Source organism: Genypterus blacodes, unplaced genomic scaffold (assembly GCF_046128005.1).
Source record: "Genypterus blacodes isolate CSIRO-AG114 ecotype Tasmania unplaced genomic scaffold, CSIRO-AGI_Gbla_v1 ptg000039l_1, whole genome shotgun sequence".
Classification (NCBI taxonomy): domain Eukaryota; kingdom Metazoa; phylum Chordata; class Actinopteri; order Ophidiiformes; family Ophidiidae; genus Genypterus; species Genypterus blacodes.
In genome coordinates this window covers 6,855,704-6,878,017 of record NW_027466852.1, presented here as the reverse complement: position 1 = coordinate 6,878,017, position 22,314 = coordinate 6,855,704, and the positions used below count along the sequence as shown (strand labels likewise).

Sequence of the window (22,314 nt, the reverse complement as noted above, 5' to 3'; positions counted from 1 at the left end):
TTCACCTTAGAGTGCTAAAACACTTGGATGTACTGGGCCGATCATATTGTGGTGACCCACATAGAGAGACATTCACCTAAGATGAACTGTGCCTTTAAGAGCGGCAGAGGGGGTGGGTTGCCGGTTCCGGTTTAACCGAGGAGTAGTTAGTATTATTCCGACTGTGAATGTAGACGTTAATTAGTGTGAAATAAACAACCAAGAATACGTCTATCTCCGTCTCCAGTCTCGTTTCCTTCCCTACAATATCATGATTTTGTCAAAGCAGAACTGCAGAACTGCAAAGCATGTTTGAATCATAGATGTTTACAAAATTACGAAACCCTGTTGGTCACTGTGAGAGTATGATTCAGCATCATGACATTTCCACTGCGCCTGACATGCAGTAAATAATGCAGCATGAGGCCCATTTGAGCCTGTAAAGTGTTGAAAGTGTGAAAACTTTAAGAAACTGCATGAAGTGAATATCTGACTTACATTGTGAAAAGCATGTGCTTAAAAATACACACACACAAGAGCATTAAACATAAGGACAGCACTCCTGTTTATCAAATCCTGTTAATTCTGTGCCTGCTCTGATCAAGAATCCAGCAGTAATGTCTCACTTTCGCCGACATCAAACACTGAAACAATCGGACGTCGGTTGTTTTTCAAAGTTGCTTGCAAAGGTCAAAGCGTCCTCGCGAATGGAAGACAAAACATCCAATGATCTATGACACCACTTCCTCCCTGATGTGAGGAAATGGTTCGATAAATGAATCGGTTATATGAGCATTTCAAAGAGACCTCAGCCGCTCTTATGAAGTCAAAGGGTTTTGCCGTCTGTCCATGACGATCTGCAAACTTCAAAGCAGAAAATGCCAACATAACAGAGCCTTTATCAGTAATACGCTGAATTCTGTGTGTTTAACCTTTCACCGTCTGTGTTTGTGATGCGTCTTTGATGTGATGTGTGGGCTATAAATAGTGGATAAAGGGCTGCTGTGTGTGTGTGTGTGTGTGTGTGTGTGTGTGTGTGTGTGTGTGTGTGTGTGTGTGTGTGTGTGTGTGTGTGTGTGTGTGTGTGTGTGTGTGTGTGAGCCAGTATGTACAGTAGTTCAACAGCGTCTTCGCGGGGACACACAAACCAAACCAAACCCTCCGTAATCGCTATGGGAACTTGGGAAATGTTTAACCTCCCTACGAAGGAACTCAGACGCCCAGTTTGCATGACAGCTGCGCATTTCAAACGTCTGCTTGGTGCTGCAGTGAGGTAAAGCACAAATAGCCCCGTGCAGTAATGAACAACGCGAGAGGCCGGGAGCTGGAGCAGAGCACGGTCTCTCCTCATCATGAAATACCGCATGTGCTGTAGAAGTGCTTACCGGCAACAGCAGGCCATGGATAGACGCGTGCTGCTGCTGCGTGGCACCTCCACCCGTGCTGATGAAGCCGCCGGGTGGAGGCGAAACCACCTCAGTCATACTTCACATTGCTTTGACATCTGGGAGTTTCAATTCAGCAATGACATTTTGGAGAAATATAGAATTTAAACTTTAAAGGCGTTATCTGCACCCACAGGGTCACTTCTTGGATGTGGAAATGACAAGAGTCCTCGTGGAAATGAAATTCAATGGAAGTTCCGTTGAGCAGAATGAGACATTTTAGGGGGATTTGGTACAAAGAGAGAAACAGATGGACAATAAAGTGAATAAAAAAAGTTCTTAGAGTTCTTTAAGATGAGCAATAATGGAGGATTCCACCCGAGCAGTCAGCAGGAGGTGATTTCATTGGGCAGGAATCACACAGCAGGTATTCCCCCTCACCACATATCTGATTTTTTTTTGCTAACTGTTTTTTTTAAAAGTAACTGAATTCAGGGTAAAGTCACATGATTCCTCCTTGTTTAACCCTGTAACATCCAAAATAACAAGTGTCAAACTGCTAAACAGTAAAGAATGTCAAAGCTGTGACAGATTCTGATGGCGGCGGCGGCGGGGGCGGCATCATTAGCGACCGCATCTCTCCAAACTGAGCAGCTAAATTTAGCAATGAATAGTGGGACTTTCTGTCTTACTCAGACGGTTTTTTTTCTTCTTCGATTTTTCTGACCAAAAGAACGCCCCGAATGCACTGATGTCATGAAGTTAAGCCCTACAAAGCAAAACCGCCGAGGTCGACTTGTTTGATGATGGCCTGGGTTGGTATTAAAAGCTCTAATTGTCCCTTGCAGAGCTCTTTCTTTTACTGCGTGAAATTGCAAACTGTTTACTTTTGCATACTTTAAACAGAACATAAAAGACATAACAACCTGTAATCATCGACGGTGCCCTTTTTCTCACACACACACACATATACACGCACCCACGCATGCGCACACACACACACACACACACACACTGACAGGGGACTTCCAGACCAACACACCTCCACCCACATTCAAACTCCATTGCTTCAGACTGTGAACCTTGAGACAAACAGACATTCCACACAGATCTACTCACGTTAATACAATGACCAAGCATTGACAGACGCTCCATCACCGCTGGCTATGATGTCTGATTCCATATATTTATCATTGAAGTCACATCTGACATTAATACATCATAACCTTTACAGATCTGGGCATCACTAATCATTTGAATTGTATTTCATTGTCTTACACAGACACTTATGTCAAATATCAAGCTCTTAAATGCTCTTCGTCTCTGTTTTGAGAGTTGGTTGTTACATCTCGCCCTATACAGAAGAAAGTGAGATGTTTGCAACATTCTCTGCTCCTTCTCTATATCCTAACAGAACATTCATCGAGGAATGAAATCAGGAACTATTTGCTGTCTGCGAGCGTCACACATCTGTGAGTAACCGTCATCATCTCTCACTGTGGCTAAATGGAAAATCTGTGAGGTCAAACTGTATCTGTTATTAGAGTTGTATATTGTTGTTATATATTGTATTATTGTGTATGCACTCGACAAATGATTCAGTCAGTTTGTTTGGCGCCCAGCAGCAGATACTACACACACCTACACACACACAGAGAGAGTGGGATGACTGCCGGTCATAGCTGCTCTCAGTAATTGTGATTGAAGCTAAAAATGTTCCCTGGTATCATTTTCAGATCAAACTTCCTCAAACTGAGTGACACAAAAGCGCACAGTGTTGTAATCTGTCTGTCGGCATCTTTGAGAGATGTCTGCTGACATATATTTGTTAAGCACATCAGCTTTCTACAGACACAGCCGCCTCGTCAAAAGTCTATTTTAGTCCGACCGGGAAAAACTGAGCTGATCCCATTTCTGTTTGTTCCAGTTTGTCTCAGATTACATGCAGATATTTCAGTGCACACACTTTCCGTGGCCCCCCCGTGTGGCCTGTGCCCCTAAATCCATCACATCCATGAACATCTCCAAGTGCATTTTTCAACAAATATTATGTTTGTTCATTTAAAAGAGGCAAAGCTTGCAAATGACTTTTACATTTAATTTACAATGCCACTGTTTGCAAAGGGACATAGGGAGAGCAAGTTGTTTGAAAATGCACGGTGTCGTAAATTGTAGGTGTCATAATATTAGAGTGTGACAAACACGACCTCATGCACAGTAGCATAACTTTTCATTTTATTTGTGAGGAAGAGGGCCATGAGTGAGCTCCTCTAGGATTCTGTTTCCATTACTCCTGCTCACGGACAAACTTCCTTATTCAACTCATTATTATGTTAATATTCCTCAGCAAGTCCTTAAAATGACATGATACAAGTTCAATAGAAGTGACTACGTATATATAAACTAACCTTTCATACTACATGTCTGATTGGAAGGTACAGTTTACACATCGTGAGTGAAATAGCCCATGCGCATGCGCACAGCCGCGGCGCTGCAGCAACTATTACGTCACTTATTCAAAACACAGACAAGCCCAGACACACACCCCGTCCTCTTGACACACACACACACACATACAATGTACGCTGTGGTGATCGGAGCCTGCAGACCGGGGGCTCGGACACGCTGACCACCCAGAGCGACGTGACGATCCGCCGTTACACACGCGCGCGCACGCACGCCACTCCGTGACATTTCTTACACGCGTGTTTGTAGCAAAATATCGGTTCCTGAAATAGGCAGCGGGGACCTGTCAGAGACGATCTGTCCCGGAGGAGGACATCTGTGGACATGACCATGAGTCTCCAGGATCGACTGACCTCGGCCGCGGCGCGGGGCAGCACCGCGGAGGTGGAGCAGCTCCTCCGGGCAGGAGCCGACGTTAACGGCGTGAACAGCCACGGAAGGACGCCTCTGCAGGTCTGTGTCACTATGCCGCTCTATCCGCACTTATACGAAATCACCTCCAAAACTCATAAATACCAGTGATGTTAAATTAGCAGAAGGTTTGTGCACTTTAAACTATATATCTGGGGGTTCGTTTGGCATAATAAGGCCCAGCTGCGTACCGTGAAGCCAAAGAAAGACGCGATATTTATCTATTTTACTATACTACACTTATATTTAGTAAACTAGTATTTACTATCATGCAGGAAACGAACTCTGTTTGTCCGTCATAACACTGACGGACTTTTAAATTGTCTCTTTCAGTTTCACATCACACTATGAAGGAGCGAGATCAACAATCAGTATTAAATCTTATAGAAGCGTATAAATATATCACTTTATATATGATCTCGTATCCCACACATATGTCACGGAATGTGCAAATTATTGTTGCGCAGGTTTCGCGCACATTGACGGAGCGCTGTGTGAAGACGTTAGACTGATTTGTGTGATTTGTGGAATAATTAAAAACGCAAAACTGCACTTTCATTCTCACCTGGTACATTGGAAGGATTTCAGATCAATAGATTTCTCCTCATCCATTAATCCGTTGATCCATTCGCCACATGACCTGTTAAATGTAATCACGCTCTCCTGCCCCGCATCTCTCACTCTAACACACCGTGCTCTTCCTCTGTGAAGGTGATGATGATGGGCAGCACGCCGGTGGCTCAGATCTTACTGGAGCGGGGAGCGGATCCTAACGTGGCGGACCCAAGCACCGGGTGTACACCGCTGCACGACGCGGCTCGGACCGGCTTCGAGGACACCGTGCGGCTGCTGGTGCAGTTCCTGGCGGACCCGCGGGCCTTGGACCGGAGAGCCTCCCGGCCAGTGGATGTGGCCCGGGGCCAGGGTCACACACACGTGGTGTCCTTTCTGGAGTCTTTGTGAAACACTCCGGTGTGTGTGTGTTTGTTGACTCTCCACTCAGGCCCAGTGAAGGCCTGCAGCCTAAATTTACGTTTTGTTGCTGGAAATGTACTTGTATTTATTTAAATGGCTTTTCTAAGAAGGTTAAACACGGTTAAAACGTTTTTGCCTTTAACGAAAATATATAAACACGCATAGGATCATAGATGTCGAACGAAAAACAATCGAGAAAAGATTGCTATTAAGATTTAATCTGGTTGACGTTCGCGCTGTTCGATTTCCGTGGTCGGAATTCCGCTTTACTTTTGTATTTGCACATTGCTGTAAATTAAATTGATTGTTCTTTTTTTATGTAAATTATAACCGACGGGCTTTGCGAATTCAGTTTATTTAAATAATCAACAGTTCAAACCAAATAACAAAAAAAAGCACAGCTGAAGCACAAGTCAGTAAACAGATTTAATTTCCATATATTTGTATAATGTACAAATAAGACTCAGATATTGGATATACTTATGCACTTTAATAAAAAAAATCTCAGTATAGTGTTTGTGTGTTTTCAGCCTAAACCACAGTAACGAATCTTACAACGACGCATTAGTCCGATCTGCTCTTGAACGCATCCTTTTTTATTCAGTTTTCAAATTTATGCAGTTGCAATTTGACTGTAAAATGACGGACCGTTTCCAAGGTGCCATTGCCAAACAGGTTTCAGGCCTAGACGGAGGTGTATCCTGGATCAGGTGTTGGGTAAATATCAAAGCAGCGGCTCAGGAGCGTTTGGTGTCCCGACCTGAGACGCGTTTACTGACTTTTAACGACACAAGATGGCGGCTGATTGAGTTATTTTTAGGTTCGTGCACAAATGAAAGCGTTTCTATTAGTGTGTGCAAGAGGTTATGAAAGAGCTCAGTGTGGATTCAGACGTGGCTGCAGGCGACGCGTTCACAGCTACAACAATTATGTCTACAGTTACTTTTCTTTCTTCTAAATGTGTAAACTCATATTTTCAAACAAAATAAGTCGTAACTAAGCGGTTGTTGTGTTTTGATAAGCATTGCGATATCAGGTTAAAAAAATAGACTTTTATATGGAGCAATAATTTACATTCTGTAATGCAGTTTGTTTTATAGTGGGGGTCGAGTTTCATTTCAGGCCACTAAGCATAACTCTTAAAAATGTTACCAGCATTAAAACCTGTTTGTTCTAGGTGGCAGTTGACAATAAAGTTGACTGTATTTAAAAAAACATTAAGGCATGATCTAACTTTGTGGAAAAAAACACAACTTTCCCTCCAACAATTCATAAATGACTCAAATTGATCAGTTTGCTTCACAGACTTTAACTGTATTTGAAATCAACGTCAAATCATTTTGGAAAGACCTGATAAATTCACAATTATTTTATTTCATTTGACTGAATATTTGCAGGTTTTGCCACTTTGTGCAGTCACCAATTCTGTATGAAGCATAGATCTATACACATTTATTTTTATTTTTTCCCATAATGGCTCCGTGAGTACAAGTAGAGCAAATGTCAGCGTTATGTGCGGCGGTTAAGTGCAAGAAAAGAGAAAATATTGATGTGATCAGGTACTTCTAAACTTACAGTATGTGTAAAAATGATAAAAAAAATTAGTTGTAAAATATTTTAAATGTAAAGCATCAATCAGCTTCAGCTTAATTAAAATATTCACTTTAGATCATGTGCAAAACATTAAGCATTCCACAAATACCTTTTTAAAATCAATAATCATTTTTGAAGTTTTTATTTCGGACTTTGCTTAAGTACACAACATATCCAAGATGTTTTATTGTCGAGTGAATCCTACAAATATATACAAGTTTCAGACATCAGATTAAACTTGTGAACACTGTATAGATGTTAATAGTAAATATAGGAACACAAACGTCATCGTGCAAAAACCATACGGTCCGTTTCTTTCCTGGCAACAACTGGTAGAAAAAATCACTTCATGTTTGTGGGAGACGGAAATATACAATGTAAAGTAAACAAAAATACTAAACAGTTGAAATGCTGAAGCAAACACTTGTGGGTGTGTGTGTGTGTGTGTGTGTGTGTATTCTGAGGAAGGAGGAATCACAACAGAAAGGTCCAGCCGGGAACGCAGCAGACATGCATTTTATATATCAGGCACTTGCTTGTGAATCACTGATGACGAATCCACAGGCAGGCGAGTTAAGTGATCCTTTGTCCGTGGGGCAGAGGATAGTGTGTGCGTGCGTGTGTGTGGGCGTGCGTGCGTGTGTGTGGGCGCCGCATCCGTCTCTTCTTCCGTCTTGCGCTCTTACCATTTCGGTAACATTACTGAGGACTGTGCGGTTGCCTGTAACAGAAGGAGCAGGACAGATGTGAGCTCACAAATAAGCTTGAGGGAAAAGACGCAAGCTCATTTAAACACAAAAAGGCGCGGGAGGAGCGATAAAATGTTAAAAACCTGCAAACTTTGGACGAAAGCTTGCTACCTCAAAACAACAGGCTCAAATCTGAAATATCTGTTCTCTCATATCTATCCGAAACGGAGATGAGCGTAGTCATACACTGAATTCCACCCCCGCCCGTCGAAGTGTACTGGTCTGAGTCAGGGCTGAGCAGCGTGGACGGGGCAGATTGTCTATGTTACTATCCGCTGCAGTGTTTCTGAGAGGTCACGGCTCCTACATTGTTCCGTTATCCTCTCGTTGGGAGTTAAAGCGAGCGGCGTGGTAGCCAGACGCAGACGGTAATAAAGGAGATGGGAGCTGGCGATAAGCAGCTGGAGGGTAAACAGACGTTTCCACCACGTCTCTGAAGGCGAGAAATGAATCATGGCGCTCCTGCCACTTACTTTCAACGTGTCTATTGTCTGAGCCCAGTCCATCTGACTGATCTGAGGTATGGCGGTGAGCAGGATGCTGCTGGCTTTGTTGGCGTTCTCCTTCATGGTCTTCAGCACGTTGTCCACACAGACCTGCGGCACACAGACCGTGACAAACAACCCGGCGTGTTAATCATTCAGAGACATTTCACTTCCTCCGATTGACATTTTGGTATCACAAACACTTTCTATTTCCAATGAATGTGTTTAATCACCTGTTGCTGTGCTCTGAAAAATAACAACAAAGTCATGATCTGCTGTTTTTAGATTAGATTAGATTCAACTTTGTTTTTCATAGAGAGCTTTACCAGCTTCACCTTTAAAATCATTCAATTAATCACACTAAAGTACCGATACATTTGAAGGGTTCTGTCTCTAACCGTCTGAGGACCCTACAGAGAAATTCAAACTACAAACCCCCCCGACACCAAACTAATAATAGTTTGAATTTGACAAGGACGTAATGTTGCTGCTTGAGTCTTAGAGCTGTAAAAAGCTGTGCTGTCACTTTAAGACGAAGCGACAACGTGATGAAGCGTCACACATTGGTCGGTTGTTATTCAGTCGATGTTAACTGATTATTCCTGACAAAGTAAGGGGCCGATACAGGCAGAGAGTCCCGTCAGTGTGAGAGGTCAACAATGTGCATCAACCGTACCTGTGACTCATTGGACCTGTATCACAGATATCGCTGACATAACTGTAATCAATACGTAGCGCAATAAAAACAAACGCTTATTTATCTGCCGAGGCCTCATCCACACGGTCAAGGTTCAATAAAAATAAACTTCAGCTTTAAGTCGTGGTAAAGTAAAGAACAGTCTGAGCTGGGGGAGCGGGGAGGGGGGGTTTGTCTCAGGCGGACAAACTGGTGTTGTTGTGGCGTTTGCAGGCCCAGGCGGAAAGACGGAGAAGCTGATGACTCAGTCTGAGTCAACCTCCTCTGGCAGGGCTTCCACCGGAGGCTGGCAGGCAAGCTGACTGTGGGTGTGTGTGTGTTAGGAGGTAGTGCGATGCTGGGGTGGGGGTGGGGGGGGGGGGGGGGGGGGGGGGCGGAAGGAAGGATGTGGCGAATATTCTGCAACCGGAGGGGGAAGAGGTCAGCTGCAGGAACTCGGAAGTGGAGTTGTGAGTCGGTTGAGCTGGAGGACTGTCCAGGCAGCCAAAACTCCCACGCACTCGCACACAAATACACACACACACACCGTACGCGAGCGGCAGTGATCCGGGGTGTGTGTGACAGATAGTAGGGCAGTCGGAAGTGCAGAGAGTGTGTGGTTAGTCGCAGATGGGACCTCCGCAAACACAGCGCCAGGCCACAGACGCCAACACACGCTGTCCTCCTTTCAAATCAAACGCTTCCTAAACCATTAAAAGTTATTCCTGCCGTCGTGTAAGAGTCCAGTTTCAGTGCTCCTATAACCAGACGGCTCTCGGCAAACACAAAAGATGAAGCAACCGGCAGGAATATGAAAACATGACATTCAGGGGAGTCTTAATAACTTCCTCTCGCAGATTTTCTTCCCGTTTATCAGGAGGGAGACGTGCACGCGCCGTGTCAGCGTTCCCTGTGGAGCGCGGCCTTGATTCGTTCTCTTTACGAGGTGCACCTGTGCAATCTAAGTAACGCCATCCTATAAATCCTGTAAATCATATCTGAACACGCCGTCGCGGTGTTGGTGAGGCTCTGAGCTTCTGCCGTGTTTGTCGGCGCGGCCTCCATTACGGGCGGCTTATCAGAGCGAAGACTCGAGACACAAGAGCGGCACGCGAACTCGCCCATCGATCTGATAATGACTGCGCGGTAGATAAACCAGGTCAATGATGTCGGGTTAAAAGGTCTTAACGACGGCTTCTATCTCCTGTTCTATCAGGATGTGCCAATAAAGCGCAACCAGAGCCGCGCCTCAAGTGGAACGCAGCCAGATCCTCCAGAGGAGAGGTGAATGTTTCAAATCGCTCGGCAGGTTTGGAGCGCCGGTCGATCAAACAGACATCATTATCATAATTACAAAACAAACATTTTTTCCGGAGCTGGCTGTGCAAGCACGCCGACGCCGGTTCAACGTGTCAACGGCGTGCTGGGCTAGGCTTTACTAGTTAAAAGCGTGTAAGGATGTTGTTATTCTGGGGTCAAAGGTGGACCGCGACAAACCTCTCTGTGATTAAGAGGTCGAGTTTATTCTTCATGCAGGCGTTTTGTCTCCTTCGCAGCTAAATTTGGAGCGCCGGCAGCTTTGTTTGCGTTTGTTCCAGAGTAACCAGATTGTGTCACGCCTCAAGCTAATGTATTGATCCTACAAACACAGCTGTTCGAACCCAACAGCCGCTCGCTCGCTCGCTCACCGCCTCCTCGTGTTCCTTCCAGCAGTCGTAATCTGTGGCCATTGCGATGCTGGCGTAGCACAGGCCGGCCTCCTTAGCCAGCACCACTTCTGGCACGGTGGTCATGTTGATGACGTCGGCGCCCCACTGGCGGAACATCAGGCTCTCGGCCCGCGAGGAGAAGCGGGGCCCCTCGATGGTCAACATGGTCCCTCGCATGTGGCACTTGACACCCAGGGTCCGGGCCACCTCCACCAGGACCTTCAGCGGGACGGAGAGCGGGTTAAGAATCTCCTACGCATGAACGCGCTATTGCCAGTCATGGCCAAGAGAAGAAGAATGTGAAGCATGTCAAAGATTTAGACCACAGCGTTCTTACGCAGGTTCCACATTCTGAAGAAGGAGGAAGTGAAGCGTGTGAAAAAGGCGGCGGCGGCAGAGGCGGAGGCATTCACACACTCACCCCTCTGGTTCTGTTGCAGAACGGCTCCGCCATGGGGACGTGACACACACCTGGAGGGCTGGAGGGCTGCCCGTCGTACAGCGTCTGAGCTCTCTTGGTCGTCCTGGGAGACGGGGGGGAAAAAACAGGAAGTTATAAACATGGGAGAGAAACGGGAGGCCGCCATGGTGTGTTTGAAATGACTCAGATCCAAGTGAATTCCCCTCATCTCAACCACATAAGAGACTCGCACAATTCTGCTTCAGTCAGCTGAAGCTTTGAAAGGGGGGAAGTTTGAGTCAGTGATAAGCCGCTCCAAATACGATTTAGACGTCATGAAAACATTGCAGCAGCATTCTGTCTGTATAATTCCACAGCAGGGAGTGAACAGCGTGTGGATCATTAGCTGAAGGAACCTGTTTGCTTTGGGACAGTGGTCAATGCTGCCAACTGAAACTGAGACTAGGAGCCGTGCACAATGGCTGCTTCTGCCACAGGAATCAGGACGGCCTCACATTGAATTGCCTTGAGTCACTTGACAGACATTGTTGCCATGAATGTCGATAATTATCAAGTATTTGCGCTATGCAGGGATGAACTAGGACGAGAGCCAAGTGCAACATCCATAACAGTCCTTAACCCCCATCCTGACCCCATTGTTACGGTCGTTGCGGCAACAGTGAGGTAAACAGTTGCAGAATCAGAAGGAGAATTTGTCGTTTTTATTGAAGCTTGTGTGTGCAAAAAAGCCAGCGCTCTCCCGTGCAGCGGGCGAGTGTTTGGTTAGGAGGAGTCATGGAAAACAAATAGAGGCCAAGGTGATGACCTCACTGCTGTGGCATCACAACTCCAGCCTGGCCGTCACATGCTGCGGTACATGTCTGAACATATCTCCACCGCGTCGCTTCCTCATTGGGATATACGCCGGTCTGGCCTGGCGTCCGGGGGGGGGGGGGGTTCTTCGGTGCTGCGGCCCGAGCGGATCGCGGCGGTCGTGCTGTGGCGTAGCGGGGAACACAATGACTCCCGCTTATCTGTGTCCCGGCAGCTGTGGGCCGGCTCAAGTAAGCGGTCGGGGTTTAAATTGCGAGCAGCACCTCTCGTTGTGCATATTGAGTTATTTATGGAATTCGTGCCATCAGCAAAAGGAGCTCACAACGCCTTCACAGTGTTAACAAAGCTGTATGGCTCTGCCTGGAGGGTGGACCAGCACACTGTGCCGCGAGACAGAAAACGCAGGTTTACCAACGGCCGCGTTAAGCGCTAATTCGCCACTTGACGTCACGACAGAGCCGAGAAAACATCGAGGCAGAACAAAGAGCTCTCTTTGTGTTTGTGTCATCATGATTTGGAGATAGATGTGCAGATTAATGAGGCTTTCTCGTGACACAGAAAGACAAAGATTATCTCAGAGGTTTTGCCACGAGGGAAACTTTGGGCAAAATACAGCACTGGACAAACTAGGGTTGGATTTTGTGGTTGACCGTCGGCGCAGCCAGGACTCATCCGGTTTGGACGGTGGCCAGATTTCAGCGAGAGAAGCATCATGACGCGGCGTGAGGCAGTTCAGGGAAAATGAACGAATGAGAACCGAGGGCAGAAATTCTCACGAGCCGGAGAAAGTGATACAGCCGGTGAAACTGGAGGAAGGCGGGAAAGCGGCCCTGACTGTTTACACATTTATGCGTGTTGTGAAATTCTTCTAACAGACTTTCTGACATCTTTGGCGGCATTAGCTACGACTCCAGGTAGAGTGTCAAGAGGAAATACTTTCAAACCCTCCGCAGAGCCTGGAGCAAACTAGCGACACGTAAACGCACAACAGACATGAGCATGTAAACAGTTCCTCCCACTGAACGGGAGATACAACAGATGCGTCTGTGACAAACGTGTCGAGGTGGGAACCTGCGCTCTTCACCGCTATCTGGACGCTCCTGTCACACGGTAACATGAATCCTGTAAGTGAGATGTGTGGGAAAGACGCCCGCGCGCCGGAGACGTTCACCTTCTGTCCGTTACGTTCATTTAAGGGCAACAGCCACTTTGGCTTTGACGACACAAGATGACAATGACAAGATGGAGCGACAGGGGGAATGTCACTCCATGCCAACTTGTTCTACCATTTTTTAAAGCTTTGAAAATCTCCATCCGTCCTCCACACACCCACCTGTCAATGAACTGATCGATGAGGACGATGTCTCCGGGCTGAATCTCCTCTCGCAGGGAGCCACAGGCTGTGGTAACCAGCAGGTGTGTGCAGCCCTCTTCCCTCATGGCCCAGATGTTGGCCTGGTAGTTTACGTTGGACGGCATGATGGTGTGCTGTCTGCCATGTCTGACAAAAGCAAAAGCAAGGCGTTAATAAGATAAATAAACAACACTACTTGGTACGCATTGCAACTTGGGGCAGGCTGGTGTGTTTGTGTGAGGTAATTCCACAAGATGGTGCTGCTAATAAACTTCATTTTCTTCCATAAATCATAGTTAAATACATCATAAACACTCTTCCTTACCTTGCAAGGAGCACGCATTCCACATTTTTTATCTTCCCCAATATCAGAGCGTCTGATGGCTGTTCGAGAACAACACAATAAGTCAATATTATGCACAACAGAGACATCTTAGGTCCAAAAAAACGTACAACACTAACCTTTCCATACGGTGTGTCAACGTAACGCTCAGTCCTTCCCTCCAAAATATCGGGGTCATCGAGGCCAGAGCCACCAATTATTCCAATCTGAAACAGGTTTGAGAGACAGGCCGTGGGAATAATGACGATGCATAGCTTAAACCGAAGGATGTTCTTTACAATTCATCCGAAAATTGCTGCGATGAGATGCACTGGCATTATTTTCACACCATCTTGCAAGTCTGGAATATTTATTACCCATCAGAATGAGAATGGAATACTCATGACTTCATCCTGAATATCAGCCTTATTTAAGTGCGCCCTCTAGTGGCTTACAGCGTGAACTTTAAGGAGATGGAACAAAGTTGTGATTGCATACCAGCACATTGCAAAAACAGTGTACAAATGATTCCGACAAATGTTTACTTGAAGAGGTGAACTCGTTAAAATTACACCTGTCTGAAGACCTGAACCAGTGCCAAATCTGGTTTTCAAGCTGAGGTGCAGGCTTCATCGCCGGTCTACGGGGCATGTGATTGATCTGGAGCACAGATTGTATGTTGATATTAACTTATATATATATATATATCCCTGAATACGTCCCTGAACCACGTTTGGGATGAAGGAGCCAAGCGGAGTTCAATGGCTGCAGATGCCCAGCTGCAGTTCAGCTGTGACGGTCCAGTGGCAGCGCGCCGCTCGGCCACGTGGTGCTATCACAGCCACAGCTCTCTGCCATAGCTCACATTCTCTACAACATGTCTCAAATCATTGTTATCTACACATTTTTATATATTAACGCGAATGGTTTAACGTGTTTCGCTTGTATTTCATATACTGCGTTTAATTAACTGCCAACACGCTAGCTAATCCGCACTTCCGGGTACGTGGCCACCACTGGTTTCACTTTCATCGTTCCACTTCAACCAACTTAATATCGGTCTATATTTACCTTAATGGGCATGGTTGAAGCCATGGCGGGTAAATCCTTGGCTGCAATGGGTCAGGTTGGGCAAAGTTGTGTGGAAAACGCAGGTTTCGGCCAACGTTAGCGATATCCGTCAAACTCCACAAGACAACGCGGTTTCTTTTCCTGTTTAACGATTACACCTTCAAAATAAAAGTCCCACATTTATCGACTTACTGCCTCACCGCCGCATTTGTTTGCATAGAAACCCCATCATCGTTTAAAATAGCAGCGCGTTCAGAATGATCGTACCAATAACAAATATAAGAGTGTTCATATTTCTAAAGGAAAAAAGAGTCTGATTTTGTTATATAAAAATTATTTCGACTGAATTCACACTGAAACAGGAGTAAAATCTACATATCTAAAGGTCAGTTATCAATAATATGAACCCAACATTAGTGAGCTTTCAGCAAAAAAAGAAACAAAGGAAAACCGTCATATAAAACAAGAGATGCTATAAACTATTTATTTGTTGAATTACAATTCAATACAAACATACTCATTCTGAATCAATACCCCAATTGTCAATACTCAGATGTTCTACTGACTAACTGTGGTTTTTGTCGCGGACTTGATTGCACAAATCACAGTAATCATAATTTTCCCTGAGAGTGCAATACCTTGTTTGCACTGAAAACAAAGAATCTTCTAAAAAAAATTATGAAAAAATAAAATGGATTCCAAAATGCTGTGATTCTTCACTGTTAAAATAAGCATAAGTAAAATAGCAGTCCAGAAACAAGGCCATCATGTTGCAAAAGATCACGCATACTCGGTCAGCGTCTTATACACGTACACGCCCAGTGTGTACAGTCACTCTGTAATGGCCTTCATTTTGAACAGATTTTGTTCTGCAATACTGTTTGGCAGGTGATGAGACACAGTAGCAGTAACTTGTTTTCCCGGTTGCTACAGCAGAGACTGCAGGGGGTTGGAGTCGGCCGGGGCGTCTGTGGTGCTGCTGATGAGGTCGTTCTCGTTTGTGCTGCTGGCCCGGGCGACGCCTCCGTTCGCGTCGCTGTCGCTGTCTATAGTGATGACGCCGGGCGGCGGCTTTTCTGTGCGTTCCTTGCTCTTGTGCCTTTTGCTTTTCTTCTTGTGCTTTTTCTTTTTCTTATGGTGACGTCTTTTCTCCTCGTTGACAATTTCCACGCTGAGGCTTCTGCTCTCCTTGGACTTTTTCAGCCGCTTCTCTTTGCTCCTTTTCCTGTGTTTCGTTGACGTCGAGGAATCCGCTTCAGAGTGCACCTTGGACGGCGACTTTTTAGAAGAGTCTTCTAAATGTCTTGTTTTGTATTTCCTCTTCCCGCCGGGCTTGTCGGTGTGAGACCTTTTAGACGAAGGAGAGCAGCTGCTCGAGTTAGTCCTTGACCGAGAGTACCTCAACACCCCGTCACGCTGGCGTGATTCCCTACTGTGGCTCCTGGAGTGGGAATAGGAGTATCGTACGGAGTAGTTGTGACTACTGTGATAGTACGAGCGTTCCTCTGTGTATGTCCCTGCGTCACGTCTCTTTTGGTTGTAATGGCTGTAGGACTCTAAGTGATGGCTGTACGCTGGTGGATTATGCCTGAAATCAGGGTGCCTCCCTCTACTACTGGAGTATAAATGCTTCTTATCTCTGGTGAGACTGCTGCCGCCTCTGTGAGAGGCCAGTGGGCTCCTACTAGAGCGCCTGTGGTCTCTGCTCTTGGACCTCCTCCTCCTCCTACTGCTTCTCCTCCTCTGGTCTCTGTTTCTGGACCGCTGCCTCTCACGTGAGCTATGTCTATGATATCTGCCGTCATGGTGCCGTCTGTTTTTTCTCTCCGACCTGTTGGAGGTTCTGGATCTGCTTGATGAGGAAGAGCGACGTCTATCTTTTGAAATTGACTTTCTTGCTGCATTTTCTGACTGCCTACGCTCGCCTGGATCCCCCTGATGGGAATATTGCGGACTGAGACTGTTGAAACGCATGTGCTGAGGCAGAAGAGGCACGTCTTTGGTATCTTCATTGGCAGAGTCCTCAGAGGAGTCAGAGGAGAGCTGAACCAGCTCAGGAGTCCTGTCTGTTGTAGGCTTAACAAAGCCTACGATGAGACAGTCGTCACTGTCACTGTCATCATTGTTAACTTTCACCGGAATCGGGTCCGTTTGGACACGGGGACTCGTAGGTTGTGGAGAAGCGCCAGACTCTCGCATGTCATTCTCCACGCTGGAGTCCGAGTCCAAGTCTAAAACAGACAGCCGCTCTGTTCTGCTCTGCTCTACCGTCGTAGAATAGGACGGCCCGGGTGTCTCATCATCCCACAAGGAGTGGCTCAGAGTAGACATGGAGTCTCCCGAGGGGTCCAACTCCACAGAGTTGGGATCATCTTCAGAGATGGCTATGACGGATGAGTTGGCGCTGCCGTCTTCGTTGGAGGAAGGGGCCGGGAGGTCGTAGGCAGCAAACTGGTCATAGGCCTCCATGTTGAAAGGAGACTTTGCAAAACTGATGAACTCGTGTAGGAAGTGCTCTGTGCGCCCCTGGAGGAACGGCGTGAGCTCCTCCTGAATGGATCCGTCTACGATGCCGTAACGCGTGATGCGTGACATGATGACACTTTGAACTATGTTGACCAAAGACCCGTGGGCCCCGTAGAGCGCCACCAGCTCTCTCTTTAGCCAGGGGATCAGTCTGTGCAGGCAGGCGGGATTTCTTCGGTAAAAGTCGGCCGAAGTGTCTCTGGAGCGGCCGCTGTCCCGCACACTTCTTACCCTCACCCCTCGCCTGTACAGCTCCCTTCTGAAGTCAATCATTTCCTGCTCTCTGACATTTGGCACAGCCCCGTCTCTCTCCGCTCTCCTCGCGGCCGCCAACCGCATCATCCTGTGCCTGAGGTAACGATCCATGTGCTGCTCCGAGGCGTTCGCCGAGCTTTCAAACATCACCCCGTTGTCCGGAGGCAGGGACGTCCTGCTCGGGAGCTGACGGTGCCCTCCGGTCAGAGTCGTGCGGTATCTGAATCGCGCCCTCCTTATGTTCCCGTATGAATCAATTATCCCTCCCCCAAAAGTCTGAAAGGAGCCATTATCCAACGGCTTCAGGTAGTATTGCTTGTAGTCTTGATCCGATTTGACACTGTGAAATATTGAATTAAAGGGCTGCTTGCATAGAGGGCACTCTGCTTTGTTCTTGGACCACTCGTGAATGCAGCGGAAGCAAAACTTGTGCCGGCAGATGTCCAAGTGAGCCACGTTGGTGAATTTGTCCAAACAGATGGGGCACTTGGAGTCCGGCGAGACCTCTCCGGATACGTCTTCAGAGGTTTTCCTTCTGCCGTTCCTCTGGCTCTGCCGCAGGGCCATTTTGATCGCCGACATCTTACGTGGGGAAGAGGCAAAAGCAAAAAAAAAAACTTACTTTCACAAAACATGCTGCGGCCTTGTTAAAGGCTTCAAGAGGAGTAAAGGAATGAACACATGTGTGACATAATAAAACCCGCTAGTGACCTCATAATGATGTTGTGCATGTGCCCTGTTTTCCACAAAATTATGACATCATAATAATTTTGCTTGTGATCTCAAAATGACGTCATGTGTTTTTAAATGTGGCACTTATAACGTCTCACTGTTCAAATTAGGGAATTTTATAGAACAAGAAACACAAATAATAGTTACTGTCTCATTAGGTTAATTTTTCATTTGTATATGTATTTATAAACCGATTTAGCTGAGTTGATAATTATATAATACGCAATGTGTACAGTTCGACTATTAACTACGTATTAACTGACACGTATTGGTTTAACCTAGCTGATCGTGTCACCGCTTCACCTACAATATCAGTAGCACCACCTGTTTATTCTGTTCGAACTCATCAAGTGCACCGAGAAAACATGAATCACGATCAAACCCCGCAGCCTCAAGTTGACCGAAAAAGAACTTCATTAGCTAACACCGGCTAGCTGGCTAAAGTTTCACAATATTTACCTCAGACTCCGTCCAGCGCTGCCGTATAGACGCTCATTTAACCTTTCGGTGTTTGTTATTTTCCCTTCACCATTAAAATGGGTTTTGTAGGTCAATTTTCGTGGTTGTTCTTGATATTTTCCGACACCTCTACTACGGTTGTAAGCAATCGGGTGTTCATTCTCCTCCTCCTTCGTCTTTTCTTCTTCTGGAGTTTCTTAAGCGGTGGAAAACGTTTTGTCGCCCTCCACAGGTCGGGAAGGAAAGTACATTCTGCATAGATCCCCGGATCGATTCGGAATCATGTTGAATTTACAACGATTTTGACATCTATCGACAGTAAAATATGCCATTTAAAGTAATTATTTTTATTGTAGAAGTTAACTTCTGGTTCTGTCCAAATGGTAATCCACGAGCTTCCCTCCATTTCATATCAATTGCGAATTCCCCAGCCTGACGCTTGATGCAGTTTATGTTAATGTTTATGTCTTTGTTATTTCTGGAAATGTCCTAAGTTCTAAACAAAGACAGCTGGTTCTGATCAATTCTTTCATAACACAAACGGGCATCTTCCCAAAACTAACACAAAACATAATTAGTAATTGGGCAGAATGCAATTATTCTTTGCAATAATCATTTTAGTGTTAATAGTAAATGTAGTAATAAATCTGCCTGGTATGCACAAATCCCTACACTGCAAAAAATATCAAAAACATTTTCATGAACTTAATGTTTTCGTGACACCATGAACTCAGATTAGTGATTATGACTAAAGCCCTACAGCTTCACAGCAGACACACTGGGGTCGATTTTGGTGAGTAACATGCGTGCAACCTAATTTGTTGCTTCCCTTCTTTATCTGAAGTTACATACGGTGGGTGGAGGGGGCTGAACAACATTGACTCCTTTTTTTATAAACAAGTTTAACTTTTAAATTGCATATCTGAAATGTAAGTCCTGATTTTATGTCACATTCCTTTTTAAAAACCCACCCAAAAAACAATTACTCCATCTTCCAAACTGAAAGACTGTGTTGTTTTCAATATCTTGGAAAAAACAATCAGAAACGAATGACTTTGTAATATTTATTGGAAGTTTTTACAACAGAAATTAACTGAGAAAGATTTCGATGTTAAATCAGTGGTGACCATGAGTCACGGGGATGTCTGGAAGAACTTCCCCAGTTTCCAGAACGGTGTCACCCTGTACACAAAGACGAGAACGTTAGTGCACCTTCTTCCACATCATGGGGTGAAACGGTAAAATGACCACCTGTTAGTGAGGCTGGGCTCAAATGAATGCAGCCGACAAGCACAAACACCTCAATAATAAAATTATTTTCCTAAAAATATTACAGCCTTTGCTCAATTTCCTGTAGTTTGGGCTTAATACTCAACATTTACATGACGCGTGTGCAGTGAAATAACATTTAAAGCTAAACATGAGCCGTACTTACAGGGAACAGCCTAGGTTTTAACTCCACGATGCCATACGGTCTGGTCTGTGGGAGGAAAACAACTTTGTCTCATTGCAACGTCGGTTAAATGTCAAAACTCCGGCTCATATGAAATTTCTATTTACTTACAGCAATATGGTATTTCACACAATAGTGAGTAATCCAGAGAGGAATCAGCAGCCGCGTTATCGTGAATACTCCACCTTTGTACGCTTTGTATGTCTGTAAGGAAATACAAGTTAGAGACAGATTAGCACGAGATAGGAGTTTATGTAAACGTGTCCTGTAAAAATGTCAACATTTCATTCCCAGGCTTGACCAAATACATTTAATATTCATTTCAAGTGTTGTTTCTCAACTTTTGCAGCAGCTATCGTCCTACAGCTGGGAAAAATTAAGAGACCACTACATCTCTACAAGTGTGGCAGCCATTCCATTCCAGTGTGTGTTGAATTCAAACACAAGCACACTTCATTCTCCTGACTGAAGAACAGATTAGGTGATCACCTGAACTAAATCTTATTTAAAGAGGAAAAGTATGAAAAACGCTGCTGTGTTCATCACTATCCTCTTGAAATAGGATCAGCTGGATGGCAAACACAATGCTAGTAGTACCTCAAAAGTAATTGGAATTAAAAAAAAAACTATTGACCATGCCAAAAGAGATGACAAGAAAAATTTTGAGTGAGGGGAAGAAGTACAAAATTCTGGCTTTACTGTCAGAGGGATACAGTGAGCGTCAGGTTGCTTCCATCCTTCAAATTTTGTAGACAGCGGTTCATAAGAACAAGGTCAAGCAGCAGACATCGTCAAGCAGGGACAACAAAGCTTCAGAGCGGCAGAGGGCGAAAACGACTCTTCATTGACCGGGATGACCACCAACTCATTTGAATGTCACTCAACAACCGTAGGATGACATCAACTGATCTACGGTTTTGAAATTGGCTAGGGGCAAGCAAGAAAACCGCCCTTCATCAATGAGAAGCAAAGAAGAGCCAGGCTGAGGTTTGCAAAAGACCATAAGGATCGGACCGTAGAGGACCGGAGTAATGTCATCTTCTCCGATGAGTTGATTGATTGGTTCAGACCTGCGGAGGCTAACAAGACACTGTGAGGAAGATGGATGGTCAGAAGCTATCAAACAAAGCGGAGATGTTTGAATTTTGGCTCCAGACGTGGCATAAAGTCACCCAACAGCACTGTGATAGACTGGAGGAGAGCATGAAGAGACAGCATGAAAGCTGTGATTGAAATGTTACTCGACCAAAAAGGTTAAAACATAAGTATTTTGTGTTTTTATCCTGTTATAAATTAATATGAATATGACCTTGTTTGCTTCTTTGTGCTATTTAAGGTTTGGAACAACTGCATCTTTTTTGTTTTGTTGTAATTTTGTGCAAATAAACGGTCTAAATGACAATATTTTTATTTGGAATTTGGGAGAAATGTTCATTTGACTCAAACACATACCTATAAATAGTCAAACCAGTCTCTTAAGGGTTTCCAGAGCTTGTATGTACCTGTTTACGTCATTAGTTAGGTGACATTAGATATCAGGGTGTCGTATTCAAATGCTTCAATAAACTCCTACCTTTTCATTGAATAGCTCATTATAATGACATATGTAACTTATCAAGGGTGCTCATTTATTCGGAAGAGTCTGCGATGATTCAATATCATAATGGTGCGAAATGGTGCGATGAAGTTAAAGTTGTAAATTAATCCGGTTTTATCGTTTAGAATTAGAATTAAACACGGATAATACCACTTGTAGTTTACGTTACTTTGTGTGCAACAAACCGCTACAGAAGTAGAAACAAAACGACAGCTAAAATGACATAAATCGATCAGTTTGACTCGTTATGTTGCGTCGCTACCTCGCAAGCTAGTTAGCCTCCGTGTGTGTGTACGGCACTCACATAGAGCCTCCATAGGTTCTTGGGCTCCAGGAAACGAGCCCAGAACTTCTCAACGGCGCCGAGAACTCTGGGCGCTGTGACGGGTTCCCTCGGGCTGAGCTCCTGGTCCTTGAGCCACTGTCTCCGGAGCTTTATGATCTGCTCGTTCCGGAGCTTCTCGTCCGGAGTGTAGCCAAGCATTTTCTTTATTTTCGTTCAACCTCCACAAGTCTGCAATGACACCATGGAGGACGCTTCCCCTGGTTCACCAACGAAGAAGAGATTCGGAGGACACGAAGTTTATGGCGACGCCTACTGGAGGGGGGTGGGTACATCAAAAACAAGAAAGACTGTTCTGGTTGATTTAGGGGCTACGTGTTGTTATTTATAATCACTTAATGAAATGACATTGATGTTCTCCAAATATACAGGAAAATCCATAGGGACCCCCCCCCCCCATTGTCACTTTATAGTATGTCGCACTACATGCTGCTGTATATCATATATACACACGTGTATGCTGTAGTTATATTGCCAGATGCACATCTGCAATTGTACCCTTGTCCTCCTCATGTATTTGTACTGTCATTTGTACTGCCA

The 22,314-nt window shown here is 45.2% G+C and overlaps 4 protein-coding genes across 4 annotated transcripts; 1 reads left to right on the top strand and 3 right to left on the bottom strand.

Annotated features, from left to right (window-relative positions):
* Nucleotides 1-3,912: 3,912 nt before the first annotated feature.
* On the top strand, nt 3,913-6,416 carry cdkn2a/b (cyclin-dependent kinase inhibitor 2A/B (p15, inhibits CDK4)). Its single transcript, XM_076147898.1, has 2 exons — nt 3,913-4,283; nt 4,953-6,416. Exons 1-2 carry the CDS (start codon nt 4,155-4,157, stop codon nt 5,202-5,204), a joined length of 381 nt encoding a protein of 126 aa, XP_076004013.1. The 5' UTR covers nt 3,913-4,154; the 3' UTR covers nt 5,205-6,416.
* Nucleotides 6,417-6,935: 519 nt separating this feature from the next.
* mtap (methylthioadenosine phosphorylase) lies at nt 6,936-14,561 on the bottom strand. The gene is made up of 8 exons (XM_076147897.1): nt 14,410-14,561; nt 13,479-13,565; nt 13,342-13,400; nt 12,996-13,163; nt 10,850-10,952; nt 10,408-10,647; nt 8,032-8,154; nt 6,936-7,530 (listed from the first exon to the last, which is right to left on the bottom strand). Exons 1-8 carry the CDS (start codon nt 14,431-14,433, stop codon nt 7,492-7,494), a joined length of 843 nt encoding a protein of 280 aa, XP_076004012.1. The 5' UTR covers nt 14,434-14,561; the 3' UTR covers nt 6,936-7,491.
* Nucleotides 14,562-14,867: 306 nt separating this feature from the next.
* Nucleotides 14,868-18,553, bottom strand: toporsa (topoisomerase I binding, arginine/serine-rich a). Its single transcript, XM_076148154.1, has 2 exons — nt 18,382-18,553; nt 14,868-17,772 (listed from the first exon to the last, which is right to left on the bottom strand). The coding sequence occupies exon 2, from the start codon at nt 17,770-17,772 to the stop codon at nt 15,337-15,339; it is 2,436 nt and encodes an 811-aa protein (XP_076004269.1). The 5' UTR covers nt 18,382-18,553; the 3' UTR covers nt 14,868-15,336.
* An 878-nt stretch (nt 18,554-19,431) lies between these two features.
* On the bottom strand, nt 19,432-21,998 carry ndufb6 (NADH:ubiquinone oxidoreductase subunit B). The gene is made up of 4 exons (XM_076147641.1): nt 21,736-21,998; nt 19,946-20,038; nt 19,817-19,861; nt 19,432-19,563 (listed from the first exon to the last, which is right to left on the bottom strand). Exons 1-4 carry the CDS (start codon nt 21,913-21,915, stop codon nt 19,498-19,500), a joined length of 384 nt encoding a protein of 127 aa, XP_076003756.1. The 5' UTR covers nt 21,916-21,998; the 3' UTR covers nt 19,432-19,497.
* Between the last annotated feature and the right edge of the window lie 316 nt (nt 21,999-22,314).